The sequence below is a fragment of the Pogona vitticeps genome, chromosome 3 (assembly GCF_051106095.1).
Source record: "Pogona vitticeps strain Pit_001003342236 chromosome 3, PviZW2.1, whole genome shotgun sequence".
Lineage (NCBI taxonomy): Eukaryota > Metazoa > Chordata > Lepidosauria > Squamata > Agamidae > Pogona > Pogona vitticeps.
In genome coordinates, this window is record NC_135785.1 from 18,803,441 (window position 1) to 18,820,991 (window position 17,551).

The 17,551-nt window shown below is 42.6% G+C and overlaps 1 protein-coding gene across 4 annotated transcripts in view; it reads left to right on the plus strand.

Moving 5' to 3' along the window:
* The window catches only part of GOLIM4 (golgi integral membrane protein 4), a 70,162-nt gene that overhangs the window by 11,825 nt on the left and 40,786 nt on the right, over positions 1 to 17,551 (plus strand). For 2 of the 4 annotated variants that reach the window (XM_072996166.2, XM_078389679.1), the window contains exons 3-8: positions 6,757 to 6,831; positions 8,953 to 9,002; positions 12,181 to 12,234; positions 14,399 to 14,549; positions 14,754 to 14,836; positions 15,891 to 15,974. In XM_072996166.2, the coding sequence (XP_072852267.2) occupies positions 6,757 to 6,831; positions 8,953 to 9,002; positions 12,181 to 12,234; positions 14,399 to 14,549; positions 14,754 to 14,836; positions 15,891 to 15,974 (497 nt within the window). The remainder of the gene's footprint in view (positions 1 to 6,756; positions 6,832 to 8,952; positions 9,003 to 12,180; positions 12,235 to 14,398; positions 14,550 to 14,753; positions 14,837 to 15,890; positions 15,975 to 17,551) is intronic. The other 2 variants (XM_078389678.1, XM_078389680.1) reach the window with 1 other exon arrangement.

Here is a 17,551-nt window from a genome sequence, read left to right on the forward strand (position 1 = left end):
CTATGTCTAGTCAACTTTGAGTTACTTGCCAGCTTTCCTATTTCTACAGCTCTGGGCAAACACTGGTGTTTAATTGGTTGGCACACATGGCTGCTGAGCTCTGTTTTGGGGTCAAAGTGCCACAGGTCATGCAGTCCCACTCAAATTCAACTTTGTAACTTGGTCACTGTTTTTATGGAATTTTAGTCCCAGCAAGAGAGCATTTGTTGGGATTTGGCAATCTACAATACACTGATGTTAATTGATTTCATTGAGTCAACTGTATAGGGCAGTAAAATTAGATTTAGTTTGTCATATGTTTCGGTGTATTCATACGCATATCACCTTGCAAAATTGTTTTATTTATGTAAGCAGTGCATCATGCAGTAAAAACAAACTTCCTCCGGAGATTCGTGTGGCCCCTACGCTGGGTAACTTTAAAAGCCAAGTAAAAACATGGATGTTTATTCAGGCCTTCCCTCCAGTCAATACTTGATACTCTCTTCTCATTTCTCTTTAATTTATTTTTACTCTATTTTCTTGGTTTCCACATTTTCATTTGTAGATTTATGTAACTATGTGTTTTTATTAATTGTTTGTATTATATTGGAAGCCGCTCAGAGTGGTCGCATAGACCAGATGGGCGGGATACAAATCAGATCAATCAATCAATCAATCAATCAGTCAATCAGTCAATCAGTCAATAAAGGGACTTGTAGAAGATGTGATGGCAACTTCCAAGTGTAGGACAAATCAGGAGGAGGATTTTTGGATGTTGCCTCTTGCTGCGTAGGGCAATGAGTGTGACACAGACCCAAACTTCCTGTCTTGTACAGTTAGGAAAGTACTATCTTGCTTTGCACATGGTTGCTTTGAGATTTCGTTTTGGTGGTATTGTCAAACAAATAATCCCTCCTTCCTACATTTGTAACAGATATAGTCAGGGGCCTGTATCCTGCTTTGTCTTTCTGAGAGAGGTTTGGAAAAAAGATAAAGAAGGTGTGGAGAATGTTGATAGGCACGGTTTGTTTCTCCCTCTCTTACAATATGAGAATATGGGGGTTAGTCAGTAAAATAGATTTTTGTTAGGTTCAGAACAGCTTAAAATATTTAATGAAATCCCCAGTCAAGAGGGAAGAAATTTGGAGTGTACAACAAATAAATTTGTGATCACTTAGGGCTTATAGTGGATCCATGAATTGATGTTCTCCAGAAGTAGTTCTGAACAGCATTAATGGAGGGATTATATACACCAGTAAAATCATGGTATACAAAAAGTGGAGGGGGACACACAAAATATTGTGGAATTATAAACAATAATAGGTTTGTTTCCATGTGAGCTTACATGGATCAACATTCACTTCTTCAGATACATGTGGATTTTGATCAAGAAAAATCAGGGTGGATAAAAATCAATGATTTTAAAAAAATAAAAAAATGACTTTAATTAAATCCAGTGTACATTTTCTTTTTATTTAAAGTGTAAAAAATCTGATCATTTAAATTTAAATTGAGGTTTAAATCAATTTGATCTTTTTAATTTAAATTGTAGTTTAAATCAATTTGATTTAAATTAAAAAGATCAGAGTTTTTGAATATTTAAACCAACCTATCTTATCAGAAACTCATGCTGGAAAAAAAGTTCAGTCTTTAAAGTGCTTTGACATTTGGCCCCCTCCCTTCTTTGGGCCACAGATTAACACATCTATCTCTTTGGAAAACTATTGCATGGTATTCAATTTAAGGCAAAAGTATCTTGAGGAAGTGGTTTTAACTGTTTGTAGATAGTGGTTACCATATCTCCTTTAGAGGTTTCCTGACTGGTTCTTATCTGCTGGAGACAAGGACACAGATGAGGAAATTACTGTTATACCGAATGCTTAGTTTTGCATTTTGAGATGCTGGGATTAGGTAACTTCCAGACTGCTTAGAAAACCAACTCAAGTAAGATGGACCTTGAAACAGGTTACCAGCCCCAAATGAATATTTTACAATTTATTTTTTAGAAAAGATGACTGGAAGCCGATATCTTTTTCCTTAGTTGCTGTAAATGTCTACTAAATTGCTGTGTTATGCTTTATGGGAAACAAGTTGTTGACAGAACATTCTATTCTGTGTAGAAGACAATTGTTGCTACTAAATCAACTCATTATAGTCTGTAAAGACGTTCAGGGGCTGACTTGAGTTTTCCAAATTTCAGGAAAGCACAAAACATAAGCAAGTCTGATTTCTTTGTAGATATGCAATAGCACTGTACTCTTGATGGTCCTAAAATGGAACTTGCTAGATCAGACCAAAGTGCCTTATAATCCATCATTTTGGATGCATCTCAGCAAAGTTTGGCTTATTATTGATTACAGTGGAGTGAGCCTAGCTAAGCTAAGTCTCGTTCAATTTAGTGGAACTGGGTAATGACCGTTTTTCTTATATTAGAATGGAACAATATTGTTTATTCCCAAATCTTACCAATGAATAGTCTCTTGCCCTCGAATAAGGCTTGGTGGTTAATATCAACATGAGGACCTGAATGTCTTCCATAAACTTGATCCTTGAACATTTCCCATCACTTTTCTGTACAAACAAAGCAAAACAAAGGACATCAATTTGATTTAATTGTAATTTTATCGTAAAGATGTGGACAAGTAAACTCAGGGCATCCAACTGCTGTAGCTTGGAATCCAGTATGCAAATGACATTAATTATATGAATCTGAAGAACAAAAGTTGCTAATAGTGCCCTTTCTGCTAAGCAACCCCACCGATTGTCCTCATGGTTGAAGGAAAGAGGGAGAATGTAGAGGAGATGAATAAGCTCTTGGTTTTTAAGAGCTTCTTCTGCCAAATGGAAAATTTTGGGAGAACAGAGTTTCCTCCCAAAACAGAAAACTGTTCTTCTGTGGCTGTTTTTTAAGTGTACGTGTAAACAGGCATATTTCTACTGCTAAACTTAGGAGAATTTATTCTTCATTGAGATAGTATTGATATTTAGTCAGGGTTCGAGCTCCGATTTGTATAATTAGAGAGAAAAACAGCAAAAGGAGAATTTCATCTTTTTCACCATTCTGTAACACTTGGAAGCGATAGGTACAGTGATGTAATGGGCTATAAATGTCTGAAAACTGATCTTTGAAACCCGATTTTTCAGTGTGTGCACAGCACAGAGTAAATACCTTTATTAAATAAACCATTAATAATTACTGTTTGGTTCCCAAAGGAGTGGCCATATTATTGTACAGTAGTTCACTGCAGTCAAACAACAGAATTCTGTAGCACCTTAAAGACTTGAACATTTTGTTTATAGCATGAACATGCCATAAGGAATTTGTTAGTCTCTAAGAAGCCACAGGACTGTGCTGTTTTTATTGTTTGGTTCTTATGGTTAATCTTATTTTTTGGTGTTTTAAAGTAGAAGACCTCTCGCTTACCGGGTAAAAGACATGCCTTACATGGCATCTGCAATCAAGAAAGATGTGTCATTTGCCATGAGCTCATTATGAGCAAGCTAAAGACTGAAGGAGAAAAATACAGTGGACCCTCGACTTACAGACGGCTCCACTTACAGACTTTTAGAGTTACAGACTTCTCTGGCCGCAAAATTTAGGTTCGACTTGCAGCCGGAGAATCGATCTACAGACCGGGGGGGGAAAAATCAAAATGGAACAAAAACGTCCGGTTACGGATTAATCGATTTTCAATGCATTGTAGGTCAATGGAGACAGACTGTTCGATCTGCAGCCACCGTTCCAATACAGATTAATTCTGTAAGTCGAGGGTCCACTGTACATTGTCTGCAAAATGATTGGAAACTTTTCATTATTTAAGCACAGAGATATCAATCAGCTGTAAGAGGATAATGTTGGTTGATAACTTAAAGGGTTGTTTAAAAAAAGAGAGCTAGGTGAGTTGTTTGTTGCCCAGACCATGATTTATGAAGTAAGTTCCAGATACAGAGTCCTGGAAACACTCTAACACAGATGTGTCAAACTCAAGGCCCGCAGGCCGAATTTGGCATGCCAGGCCATTTCATGTGGCCCTCACAGTATTGCCTGCTACTGTGCAGTATAGCAATATGCAGGCTCAGTCACCCATAGTTCTCCTCAAAGATGCTGGGAATTCTAATCCCAGCATTCCAAGCAGCAAAAGAATCAGAAAGTGTAGCTACTTGGATGGCGTACAGCAGGGGTCCCCAATCTTTTTCACCCCATGGATTGGCTGGGGAAAGCGGGACACCCCCGCACTTGTGTGCATGTGCGGAGCATGCACACATGCGCAAATGGCAGTCTTGTGCTTGTGCGGGCATGCACGTCCTTGTGTGCATGCACAAATGGCGGTGCAGTGCTTCCATGGAGCACGCGCACAAATCAGCTGTGCACGGGTGAGTGAGTGTGGGGAGTGGGGCAGGGGGTCTGTCTCCACGGCCCTGTCCGGCTCAGGCCACAGACCGGCACCAGGCCACGGACTGGGGGTTGGGGACCTCTGGCATACAGCACCTTGGGAAATACAGTCCTCACTATTTAATATGATAAAGTGTATATACAACCATAATGCCGATGTAGCCCAAGATGAAATTGAATTGGACACCTCTGCTGTAGCAGTTTGTTGTTTCTACCAGTTTGTCCTTTAACCATGGAAATATTTTGTAGATTTGGGGGTAATTTTAATTTGTCTAAATTAAGATAGCACTATGTAGAACTTATATCGCTCCATCTTCATTCAAACAGCTGATTATCTTGTAAACAGAATGAATAGGGTGTTTTTTTTTGTGAGGATAGAGCTGAAGCCCTGCTGACAGCTTGTGTACATTCAGTTGAAAGTAGTGGGACAAACTGAGGAAGAATTACTCTACCTTTCTAGGTTAGTTTTGCATAGCAGGGTAAACGAGGATCCGTACAATAGGACTCCTGTATCCACAGGGGATCAGTTCCCCTGTGGATAATAAAAATCGTGGATTACAGCTAATGGTCTTTTGGACCGATGGGACCTCTATCAGTAAGGGCTGAGTTTAGATGGGAACCCCTCCTCCTGCCTCACCAGCCAATCCAGCTCTGAGTGTTACAACAACAGTGTTGCTCTGGAGGGAAGTTGCCTCAGGCTGCTGGGACTAACCAAAATGGCAGGGTCTCTCCCAACGTAGTGTTTGGTTCTCTCTGGTGGCCAGTCTGATAATTTCATCTTGAAAGTTCATACTTGTAGGTATTTTCATTGTGTATTTTTAATATTTTCAGACTGCAGATAGGTGATATTGAGCCACTGGATATGGGGGTCCTACTGTGTTCCAGCCCTCATTCTGACAGCCATTCATAAGAACCCTAGAATAGCGTTCCCTCTGTGGCTAGTTAGAGGCTTCTGGGAAGCCCTCAAGAGTGTGATGGCCCTTGTCTACTTTTTTTCCTTCAGTCAATGTTATTCATGTTGCTTCTCATCGTCACAGTGGAATATCACCATTGTTACTAGTAGCCTTATCTTCCCTATATGAACTAGACTGGTCTGGAGTTTCAGATCCCACTTCTAGATAGCCTTATATTGCAGCCTGGAGGCAGGCAGTGCATCATGGCCTCTCCCAATTTGAAGAGACGTTTGTCCAGCAGGCCGAGGCAAAGAGGCAGTCCCGAAAGCAGCAAAATCAGGGAGCTCGACAGGGGACAGATTGTATTTGTCTTCAGTGTGGAAGGGATTGTCACTCTCGAATTGGCCTTCTCAGCCCCACTAGACGCTGTTCCAAGTCCTCCATACAGAGCATGTTATCATAGTCTCTCGAGACTGAAGGATGGCTAATCTAATCTAAGGTGTGGAGATTTCAGTTTTGGGCTACAATTCAGAAAACGACCATTCAGCCATGAAAATCACTGGTTGACTTTAAGCCAATTAAATTCTCTTAGCCTGACCTACCATAGGTTATGTTGTGAGGAAAAAAACGGGGTGGAAGAAACCATGCATGCTCCCTTTGTTGTCTCTTCCCTCAGTAATGGTGATAAAGCATGCTCCATGATGTCTTTGAGCAAATTACACACACATTCGTTTGGTTGTTTCTGAGACATCTCTTGGTTAAAATGAGAGATCATGTCATTCATCGTGACCTAGCAAGGCGCCCAAATGCACGTGATTTTTCATTGAAGAGGAAAAAAAATAGCTTTTTAATTTTCTATTCTAACCCCCTCAGCATTTCTCACCACTCATTAATATGTGATTGGGAAAAAAGTTTCATTAGATCAAATGCTCTGTCTTTTCTTGATTAATCTACTCAAGATGGATTGACCATGTTTTTGTGTTTGTTCTTTATTCCTTTGGACCACCCCTGACTTCTCCTGTTCACTGATTTATGCTTGTTTATAATGTCAGAATTCTGTGTTCTTTTATTCTCCCACTTTCTGTTGTGTGTGTAAGGAGTATTATATGACATTTAAAAATGAATAAGTTGTCAAATTTCCTTTTTTTTTCCTTTTATGTTACATCATCTCATTAGGCAGAAAAACCGGGCATCATACACAGATTTGGTAGTCTTGTAGATTTAATTTTGCATGGCTCATGTGTTGAAACTTGAAAATCCCAGAAAAAGTTCTCCTCCTGCTTTTATGTTCGATAGATTTCCTTCCTATTCCTCAAACGTACATTATAGTGTTATTTTGTTTAATTTTTAAAGCTCCTTTTTTCTGGAAGCTTAAAATACCACACATGACTCTTCCTTTCCCTCATTTGCAACAGATATTTGTAGCATTCAGTTGCTTATTTGTTGTCTACTTTTAAAATACTTTCCATTTTTTTCACATTCATTTTTCAGTTGTATATGAACATCGGTCAAGATTAGAGAAATCGTTACAGAAAGAAAGACTTGAACATAAAAAAGCAAAAGAAGGTAAAAACACATTGCATTGCATTTGACTTTCCCAAAAGCTTAGCTCTGCTAAATCCAAGTATGAAAGGAATATTGTTTCCACTGCTATGATTTATACAAGATCTCTGTGTTAGCAGGGCTGTCTCTGATTTTCAAAATAGGACATAGTCCTTTCAAATAAATTTCAATTTAGCAGGCTGTTCAAAGAAAAAAATAGCAGTGATGGTGATATGTTCTTTCCATTTCAAGCATCTTCTTTTTCTTTTCATTTGTAGCTTTGTAGCTTTGTTTTAAGAGCTCTGAATCTCTTAATGGTTTTCCACTGCCATCTAATGGACAACAATAAAATGCATTCTTCCTGTGACAGCATTTCCAGAACTCAGAAGGTGTTTTTCATTCTGCCAGTCAAAACATATAAATTAATTAGGGGTGGAGCAGAAGTTTAGCCAAACTGAATTTTCGAGGTTTTAGAGATGGGGGTTGGGAGAATCTCAAAGATTGGATCAGATACAGTGGTGCCTCGCTTAACGACATTAATTCGTTCCAGCGAAATTGCTGTAGAGCGAAAACGTCATAAAGCAAAATAAAAAAGCCCATTGAAATGCATTGAAAATCGTTCAGTGCGTTCCAATGAGCTGAAAACTCACTTTCCAGCAAAGACCCTCCATAGGAGTGGCCATTTTCGGGTGCCTGTAAAGCGAAAAATGGCTCCTAAACATAGTGGGGAGCCATTTTGTACACCCGGTGGCCATTTTGAAACCCGACGATCAGCTGTTTTTGATTGTCGTAAAGCAAAAATCAGTTCCCGAAGCAGGGAACTAATCATCGCAAAGCGGAAAAACCCCATTCAAACCATCGTTTTGCGATCACAAAAACATCGTTGTCAAGCGGATTCGTCATTAAATGGGGTAATCGTAAAGCGGGCCACGACTGTATTTGTTTATGGAGTGTGGATATGTTTTTTCGGTAGGGTGTTCCCTCTCCCCTTTTATTTTGCTTCGACATTTTAAAAGCCAGGCTGATTGATCAAGCTGGGAGAGAAAGTAAGAACTAGAGATGAATGACATAATTGCTCCCATAGGAGCACACCCAAAGTGCTATGTAATGACATAGCATCGTTCCCAGTTTCTTCTTTGTTTTAACTGCCATTGCTTTAGTGGCTTGGTTCTTAAAATGTTAGTGGAAGAAAGAAAAAAACATTGCCTCTCAAGGTCTGCTTTGCCTGGTTTTTCAGAAAGGGGCTATTCTCACTGGGCAGGCATATTTCATCAGGCGTGTTTCCGCCAAGCTCCACCAGACAGTTCCTGTGTTTGGACCTCAGAGTGCCTCTGCAAAAGTATTGTTGACTTGTTAGAACACTATGTTATTTAATTGTGTAGCGTGGGTAAATCAGCAAACTGTCCCCACCTGCTCTGACATTGCTTTGTTCAGTGAAGAAGTCTGCTCTACTTATGGGAGCCCTCCATGTGAGGAAGAGTGCAGGAAAATTATAACTACCATTCACACTTGTCAAAAAAAGAGAGGCAATAACAATTGCCTTGTGTGTGAATGAGAAGTGGTTAATTGATGGGGAAAAAAAGGAGCCAGCTTCTGGGATTTTCCCTCGTCACCTTGTGAATGGTAGCAAACACAAGAAGGTATCCTGTAGTAGACAGTCTTGATTCCTGCTATTGGTATTATCAACATTCAGGTTGCCCTTTGTTATGTAAAGCTTGGCATCCTTTTTCCTGCTGGCAACAAGGGCATGAATTGTGGATACAGAAGCATCCATGATGCTTCTTATGAATATTCCACATTCATAAATTGGAAGGGAGGTCTCCCTCCCCAGCATTGAATCAGAGTTGGTGAACAAAGCACCAACACATGAATTGCATTTCCTCCTCACTTGTTTAGACAGTTGGCTACCCCAGTGGTTCCCAACCTTGGGTCCTCATGTGTTCTTGGACTACAACTCCCAGAAGTCCTGGCCAGCACAGATAGTGGTGAAGACTTATGGGGAGTTTTAGTCCGAGAACAGCTAGGAACCCAAGTTTGGGAACCATTGGACTATTCTAATGCTTGCTTCTGGTTAAATTTTCCTGAGGTTTCTTTTACATAAACATTCCTCACACTGTTTCATTTTTTTTCTCCCATTATTTTTAGATTTTCTTGTTTATAAACTAGAAGCACAAGAAACACTAAATAAAGGAAGGGTAAGTGAGTTGGAGTGATTGAAAAGATGGCTGAGGATAAAGCTCTTGTTGGATAAACCTAATAGACGGAGTCCTCAATTTAAAATAATAATTATAGGAAGTAATGTTCTTACTTGTGAATAAACTTGTAAATGGTCTGCTTAAAATTCTACCCATTGACCACAGTGATAAATACTTGTAGGAAAAAATAGATAAGACAGTATTGGTGTAGGTAGGGAATGTACAAGCTCAGAGCTTGTACGCTTTTCTTGTCATTATGATAAATTATGGTTTGTTGTTGTATATGAACTAGGCCTAGCCCAGAGAGGCTTCATTCTCCAGACATTGAGGCCAGACGAATCTACCAGCCAACACAGTTATCTTTGTATGGTAGAAAAGGGTCTATAATCCATCTCCGCGATATCATATAATGTAGGAAGGGAAGAAGCAGTGCAAGACTCTGCATATGTGATGTCTTGATGTTTTTGGTTCCTATCCACTCCACTCATAGGAATAAGATATCCATATGGATTAGGGTGTAAAGGCCATGCCTGACACTCAGAGAGAAAAGAGACTAGGAGGGTAAATAGATTCGTGTCTCCATCATATATATGGAAGCTCCTTGCCTGGAGCATATGAACTAGGTCATCCTTTGTCTATGCTGCAGCTTCATACTGGCAGGCATAATCAAACCAAACCAAATTCCATAGAGCCACCATAAATGCATAGTTGCCGTCACTACCGCTCAGGGCAGTTGCCCTTTTAGCTGGCTTGACATAAAGATGAAAATCAGTAAAAGAATCAGAAAATTGCCCTAAAGTGATGCTAGGGAGCATGCATGTTGCAGCACACTGTGAGGATGAAGGTTGTCCTTTAAGTCCTGCCTTTCAGTTCTGAGGAAAGAGAGTGAGTCTGGGGGCTGCTATCCAAGCCTTATTGCTGGTTTGAATTCAAAATCTGACAGATGCGTTCCTTTGTTTTCTGTACATACACGAACGGAGTAAGCCAGTTATGGGCAGAAGTGCCGGTTGGTCACTGCAGATGGGTTACTGAGTAGCAAGACAGAGAAGCAGTTTGGGTTGGGAATTGTAAACACCCACCTTAAGACAGCTCACTCCATCCGCTGACAAGTGAGAGCAAAAGAGAAGGTGGAAATTACAGGAAGATCGGTAACATTACAACAGAAGGGGTAGGGCAAGGGCCTATGCCTTAACATCTGTTTCCAGAAGGAAAGAGTGAGAAGCTGAAATAGATAGTGGGAACAAAGCAAAGCAAAGTGTGCTGCTTATATACCGCCCCGTAGCACTTCAAGCACTCTCTGGGCGGTTTACAAGTTAATTATGCAGGCTACACATTCCCCCCCCCCCCCCGCAAGCTGGGTACTCATTTTACCGACCTGACCTCGGAAGGATAGAAGGCTGAGTCAACCTTGAGCCGCTACCCGGGATTGAACCCCAGGTCGTAAGCACAGTTTTGGCTGCAGTACGGTGGTTTAACCACTGCGCCACGAGGCTCCTCCCAAGACAGATAGTTCTAGACTTTAATGACGAATCACAATCAAATTTCTGGCTCCAGATTTATATCAGCCTAAGAGTTGTGTGAAGAAGTTGGCCTAGCTAGCTGTCTGCCCATACCCTGTATCCTCTAGAGCAGTGGTCTCCAAACTTAGGCCTCCAGATGTTCTTGGACTACAACTCCCAGAAGCTTTCACCACCATCTCTGCTGGCCAGGATTTCTTGGAGTTGAAGTCCAAGAACATCTGGAGGCCCAAGGTTGGAGACCACTGCTCTTGAGGGTCTGGATGAAACTGTTGCTCCTGGGACCTAGGAGGGTGTAGACTCTGGAGGACACTCAGCGGGTGGGGAAGAGGAGGACGGAGATGATATGATCCATCTGGGCAGGTGAGCAAGGGTTTGGTTTGGGGGAGAGGAGTTAGGGATAAAGGAGGAGCAGAAAGAAGGGGGGATTGGAACAGACAGCTTGACGAGGTCTGATATCAAGGAGTAGGGGAAGTGGAGGAAGAGTTGAACCCTGTCTTTGGTGCTGCTGGGGACATGGAATGCATGCATGTTCAGAACCCCTGGGTAGATATTTGGGTGGAAGTCCTGGTTACTGAAAGGAGAAGATGTGGTGGAGGAGCACCCACCTTCAGTCTGCTGGCACTGTCCCTTTGGAGACCTCAGTGTTTGGCAGGGCAACTGGCCCTCACCCCCACTCAGCAAAGGCACTGGAGGTGCAGGCACCAAGAGGAGCACCAGGGAAGCAGCAGGAAGAGAGGTTGGGGACGCCTACTAGTGAACAACTGGCACTATTAGCTCTCAATGAAAGGTGAAGGGTAGCTTGGGGCTGTGCTGAAGACCCAGTGCCACCAGCAGACTGTGGGTGGCCTGTCCCCAGTGATGGCAACTCAGGATTGGGAAGAGACTGGACTGGGGGGTTAGTGGACCTAATTCAGGCCCCCTGCAGAGTGATGAAACGGGGTGTGACTGATGCCTATCCTTTTCTTGTACCCAGTTTACCTGCTTCAGTAAAATCAGGTTTAAGCAGTTTTTGGGAGCTTGAAATTTACTGAAACCGTGTTTGAGGAGGGACTCCCCACTGCCTCTGCCCTGAAGTAGAGGTGGTGTCCCTCACAAGTTCTCAAATGGGAAATGGCTGATCTTTTAATTAAAACATGTAACATGTCCCTGAAATCAGTTTGTAAAAAGGGAATCCAGGGAGGAATCTGGATAAGTGCAGGCATGTGGAGCCCTTTCTGCTGGCACGCGAGCCATAAGTCTCTGGATCGCTACTCCCCCCCCCCCCCCCGCACAGCTAAACCTGAGAACGCGGCTGCAGCTGCGGTACTGGCACTTAGGCAGGCAGATCCGGAGCAGCTGGTGCTGGCAGTGGATCTGGAGTGGGGTCCCGAGACACCTCTGTGACGGGATTCCCCCTTCTGCTGCCACTTCTGGTTCTGCCGCCGCCACTTCTGGTTCCACTGCTGCTGCAGTATGCCGCCCACTGGGGTTTTTCCCCACCAGTTTGGGCACCTGAGCCCAAAAAGGTTCGCCACCACTGCCTTAGGATGTATCCTGAGCCTCATTACATCTGAAGAGCAAGTTTGCAGTGTCCTCTTAATATCATTTACAGAAAGATACCAAATCATTGTAAGGCTGAAGATATCAGCTGATCCTCTATTTCTCTTCTCATTTTACAGCAAGATTCCAATAGCAGATACAGCGCTCTGAACGTTCAACACCAGATGCTGAAGGTAGATATGCACGTTGTTCTAAAAATCCAGTCTTAACAGGAGAGTTAGGAGATGAAGACATTTTGAGTCTAGCCTTATTTGGCATTTGGCGAAAACCTCAAGTTAAAATAGCACTTTGATTGCAAGGATATTTCTGGATGTCACAGGAAGGCCTGAGTAGCAGAGCTACCCAGAGTAGTGGCTCTGCTACTAGTCCTGTTGGGTAGAATTGTAAACAAACAAACGAATGAATAAATTCTTCTGATTACCAAATGTTTATCTCCCATTTGGCATATGTACATTTCAGAAAGGCAACCTCCAGGACTCTTAATGGTCTGTTTTGAAAGCAGTTGACAAGGGGAAGCTTCAAAATACACAGTTGCTCCATGTACATTCTGAGTTAGTCCAGTCCTATAGGGAGCCAGAAATCTTGAGAGTGACTAGCTAATGTGGATTGCAAGCCATGCTGAACTTTTAGTAGGTTTCCTCTCCCTCTGTCATCATCTGAGCTTGGAAATTCTTGCTCTGATCCATCATGACTGTTGTCATGATTCTTCTTGAAACATGGGATAATCAATTTTGGTGGGTCCCAGGCGGACAGTTTTCTGGTATTTTCGGCTACACAGATGACCAAAAATACCAAAGAAGGGGACAGAATGAAAGTGGGACTATTTAGGAGTTTACCTCCCCCTTTCAAAATCACCCTCCCCCTTATTCCTTATAAAAAGAGGAGAGCGTCGGAGGGTTGAGGGCCACCAAAACAGCTTTGGACGGCCATGGTTTGCCTGCACTGATATCTCATGATGTCTGAAAATTATGAACTGGAGGAAGAGGAGAGGAGAAGACCAAGCTCTATCATGTGACCTGAGCACGACTTAGGTATGGGCAAAGTGCAGCTTGGCAGATGTTGCAGTACTTCAACCCTCATCAGCCTTAGCCAGCATTGGCAATGGTAAGGAATGCTTGGAGGTACAGTCTAAGCACATTTGGAGGACCAGCTGGTTTATGTCTCAGCACAGTTACACTGCATTACTGCCTCACAGTAGGGTTCTGTTTGCTGGACTGGAATCCTACTATATATGCATGTTATATATGCATATCAACCCTGAGTGCTCATTGGAAGGACATATCCTGAAGCTGAGGCTCCAATATTTTGGTCATCTCATGAGAAGAGAAGATTCCCTGGAAAAGCCCCTGATGTTGGGAAAGTGTGAGGGCAAGGGGAGAAGGGGACAGACAATGAGATGGTTGGACAGTGTCATCGAAGTGGCCAACATGGATTTGACCAAACTCCGGAAGGCAGTGAAAGACAGGAGGGCCTGCCGTGCTCTGGTTCATGGAGTAACGAAGAGTTGGACACAATTTAATGACTTAACAACAAAACCTATATGCATGTAGGATTCTTCGCCCTGACTATAGTCAAAATCCGATCTCAAATGGCAGCTATTTTTACAGTTCAAATACCCAATGCATTTGTTTGAACAGATCACTCTTGGGCAGGGGTGGTGACCTCCAGAGGCCTCTTATGCTACTCATCCTTACCCCTGGGCCTTGGAGAGTGGTACCTGCCCGTGCACCTCTCCACCTTCCCAAATATTTTTCTTTAAAAGGGGAGATTCAGTAAACACTGTTGTATCCTCTAGTGACAATTTTTAAAAACTGAAGGGGGGCATAGGGGCATTGGCTGCCTACAAAACCTGGGAAGACTGCTCTCATTGCCTTTTGAAGGCACACAACAGCTTTTTGATCAATTAAAAATACCCAACATTTTGGAATGAGAAAGGGGACACATGCAACCAAGAGACTGCACTCTACCCACCACTGCTTTTGGACAATATGAATGGCCTGTGTAGGTCCCTTGATAGATCAGGACCACAACGGGCCCACCTCTACTGTTCTGGTCTAGGAGGGGCTTTCTGTGCTTGCTTTAGAGTGGGAGAAAAAGCAAGAACATTGGTAGCTGCAAGCTACGTCTTAAATGTATAATTGATGTGTTAGATCAGTGGTTCCCAGCCTTGGGTCTCCAGATGTTTTTGGACTAAAACTCCCGGAAGCCTTCACCACTAGCTGTGTAGACCAGGATTTCTGGGAGATACAATCCAAGAACATCTGGAGAGGCAAGGCTGGGAACCACTGTGTGCGATCAGTGATTCCTGTATGGCCTTCTTTCTTTTGTTCTTTACAGAGCCAAAATGAAGAACTAAAGAAGCAGCACTTGGACCTGCAGGAAGAGCACAGGAGACAAGGAGAGGATTTCAACCATGTGGTCAGTGAGCACAAGCAGAGATACATGGAGCTCCAGCAAGAAAAAGAGCAGGAACTGTCAAAGCTGAAGGGTAGAGAACTGTGTAATATAATTAAACTTTGGGAGGGAGGAAAAGGAGGATTGTCCACTCCCTGGTATTTGCTTCCTGAATTCTGCACTGAGCCTGTTTCTGATCAGGCTTGAAAGTAAATATTTAAATGGAGGTATAATTAGATTTGCCCTATGAGATATACAACGGTAGGATCAATTTTTGTTTGCATTGAATTCTTCACAGAGTCCCTGTATAATCTGCGAGAAGAGAACAGGCAGTTGAGGAAAGCTCATCAAGATATTCATACCCAGCTGCAAGACGTGAAGGTAAGATTCAGATCTTGTAAGGCACAAGGGACACAGATTCTTTTTCTTTAAATAAAAAAGTGTCCCTTGTTTGCAAAGGGGAGTTATAAAGTCCTGCAGCTTGAAAAATAAGGTAACAATAAGTTTGTCCTCTTGAGTAATTTCTTAAAAGTGCACACTCATGCTCACCCTCCTCTTCTTTGACCGTGGACATATAAGTCTAAACCAAGTCTGAGAAACCTCTTTCAGTCTATGGGTTGAATTCAGCATCATTGAGGTTTTCAGCAGCTGGATTCAAGGGGAGGTCAAAGGCTGTAGTGGCAAAAGGTTTGGGACTGACAATATCAGCATGTTCTAGCTGAGAACCCTTGCTGCCAGGATTTCAGCCTTAGAATAGACATTTCTGAATGGGGGGGTAAGTGGGCAACCCACCAGATTGCTGACTTTGTGACAAAGGAGCTTGGACATCTGTCTAGACTGGGGCACTGGGAGAGCCAGATTTGGCTCCAGAGCATGAGGTTTCCCAACCTACAATCAAAAGCATAGCTTGGCACCATGTACACAAGCCATCTTGGAACCATGATTAAGAAAGCACATGTTGTGGAATTCACATGTTCTTCAGTGAATTCCACATCCTCCTTCCTTGAACAGCAGTTAACACATACATTGGCACCAACCTTAACCATGGCAATATGTTGCTTAACCAGGGTTTGACATGAGTTAGCAAATCTTGGTTAAAAGGAATCTTGGTTTGATTAACCCTGGATAAGGGTGATTCCAGTTTACTCATTAAATGCAGTTCATGCAGTGGTGGAGCAAATTCTGGGGCACAGGCAGTCAGTAATCTCAACCATGTTTCCAGCCTCTTAACCTTAGTTCCAGCTGCATCAGTCCTATCTCAAAAAGACACCAGAGCGGAAATGTATTCAGTTAATTGACTAACGAGCAGCTAAGGAGTTAGCTTCTGTCAGTTGATGGCCCTGACAGTATCTTTTTGACTTTGAAGGATGATTGGCACTTGGTTCACTGAAACATGTTTGGGATCAAGTTTGATGTGGTCTTTTCTTTTGTGTAGTTACAGCATAAGAATTTACTCTCCCAACATGACCAGCTTGTAGTGACATTGGAAGAACACAAGAGTGCGCTAGAAGCTGCACAGGTCAGCCAGAAAAGTGGCTTCGCGCTAGCCTCTGCTTTCAATGAATGGAGCTTGGGTTTCTAAAACCATTCTTCCTAAAGATGTTCTTTCCCTTCTCTTTTCTGCCCACCACAGCTTTTATGCATGCAAACTTTTTTTTCTTTTCTTTTTTTGCACGGGGATCTCCAGATAACAACCTGCCACACTCGATGGAAGAAAAATCCATGCCTGGAAGGATTTCTGCTAAGCTAGAATTAGAGCGTAGTATATTGCTGTGGCTTCTTGACAGCTCTATTATAGGCTCGAGTGAATACATGTATGGATGAAAGCCATGCCGTTCTTTCTCGTCTAGTAGGCTGTGCTCTAATCCTTTGGCAGGTTTTCTTCTCTTGCAAATTCTGTAACTCGGGGCTCACATCTTCTGGTTTTTTATTTATTTATATATATATTTTTGCAAGAACCCCAAAGGGTGTGTGTGCATTTCTATAAGGTCTGGTTCCTTTTGTTTCAGAAGCAGAAGGTGGAATTCAAAACATGGGCTACCAGGTTGTAATTAGAAATCTATATTTCCTGGGTAGTATATCAAGCTGTTTTCATGCAGAGATTGCCAAAGTTACCTATTTGGGACCAGTTGCCAGCCCCTCCAGGTAGTATTTACAGTTGCCCTTCTGCCTTAGGGATTCTGGAGCCATTGTCCTGAAAAGTAACTTTTCCAAACGTTGATCCAGATCTATGCCTCCCAGCTCTCTGCACTTACAAGAGGAAACACTATAGGCCAGCATTTTTTTTAAATACGCTGTCAAGTCAATTCTGACTTTGGCTGACCCTTTACATAGCCAGAAGTGGTTTATCATTCCCTTCTTCTGGGGGTGCCCAGGTACAGTGCAGCTTGTTCCAAGCCACACTGGCTGCCTCTAGTGGGGAATCGAACTCCCAGCCCCTGGCTTTATAGCCAGATACCTAAACCACTGAACTATCTAGCCAGCATCAGAAGTCCCTTTTTGACATCCCATTAGCCATCAAGAGATAGATAGGCGTTCCACTGAAATTAGAAGGTAACTTTCCTGTGTTCTACTTAGGCGCTATCTCATTTTATCCTTAAAAGGTCCTATGAGGTCAGAGAAGGCAAGAACATATGCCCATGGTCAGCACCTGGAACATCAGCCTTCACTCTTGGGGCCAGAAGGCTGAAGGAGGATGTTTTGGGATTGGAAGCAAAGTTAAGGATGCAGTCAGAGGTGGGTGGAGTAAGTGGGATTGTCCTTGGCAGAGTTCAGAAAAGGGACTCCTTTGCACTACAACTCCCAGAATCCACAAGCCACAATATACATTGACCATGGTGGCTGAGGGGTTTGGGGTGCTATAATCCAAAGGATTCATTTCCCCAAGCTTTATCTGCCAGGCTTTGGTCTGCCTTAGGTCTATAAGGGGTTCTTGCAGGGCTCCAGCTGTGCTGAGGTTTTCCACAGTGCCCCACATCTTTTTCTCTTTTGCAGTGGATCCAGACAGATAGTATCTCTGCCATGTGGTGAGTATGGCCTGGCAAGGCTGTGAATTTTGGATCCAAAATGCCATAGCAGGCATTGTGGCCAAGAAGA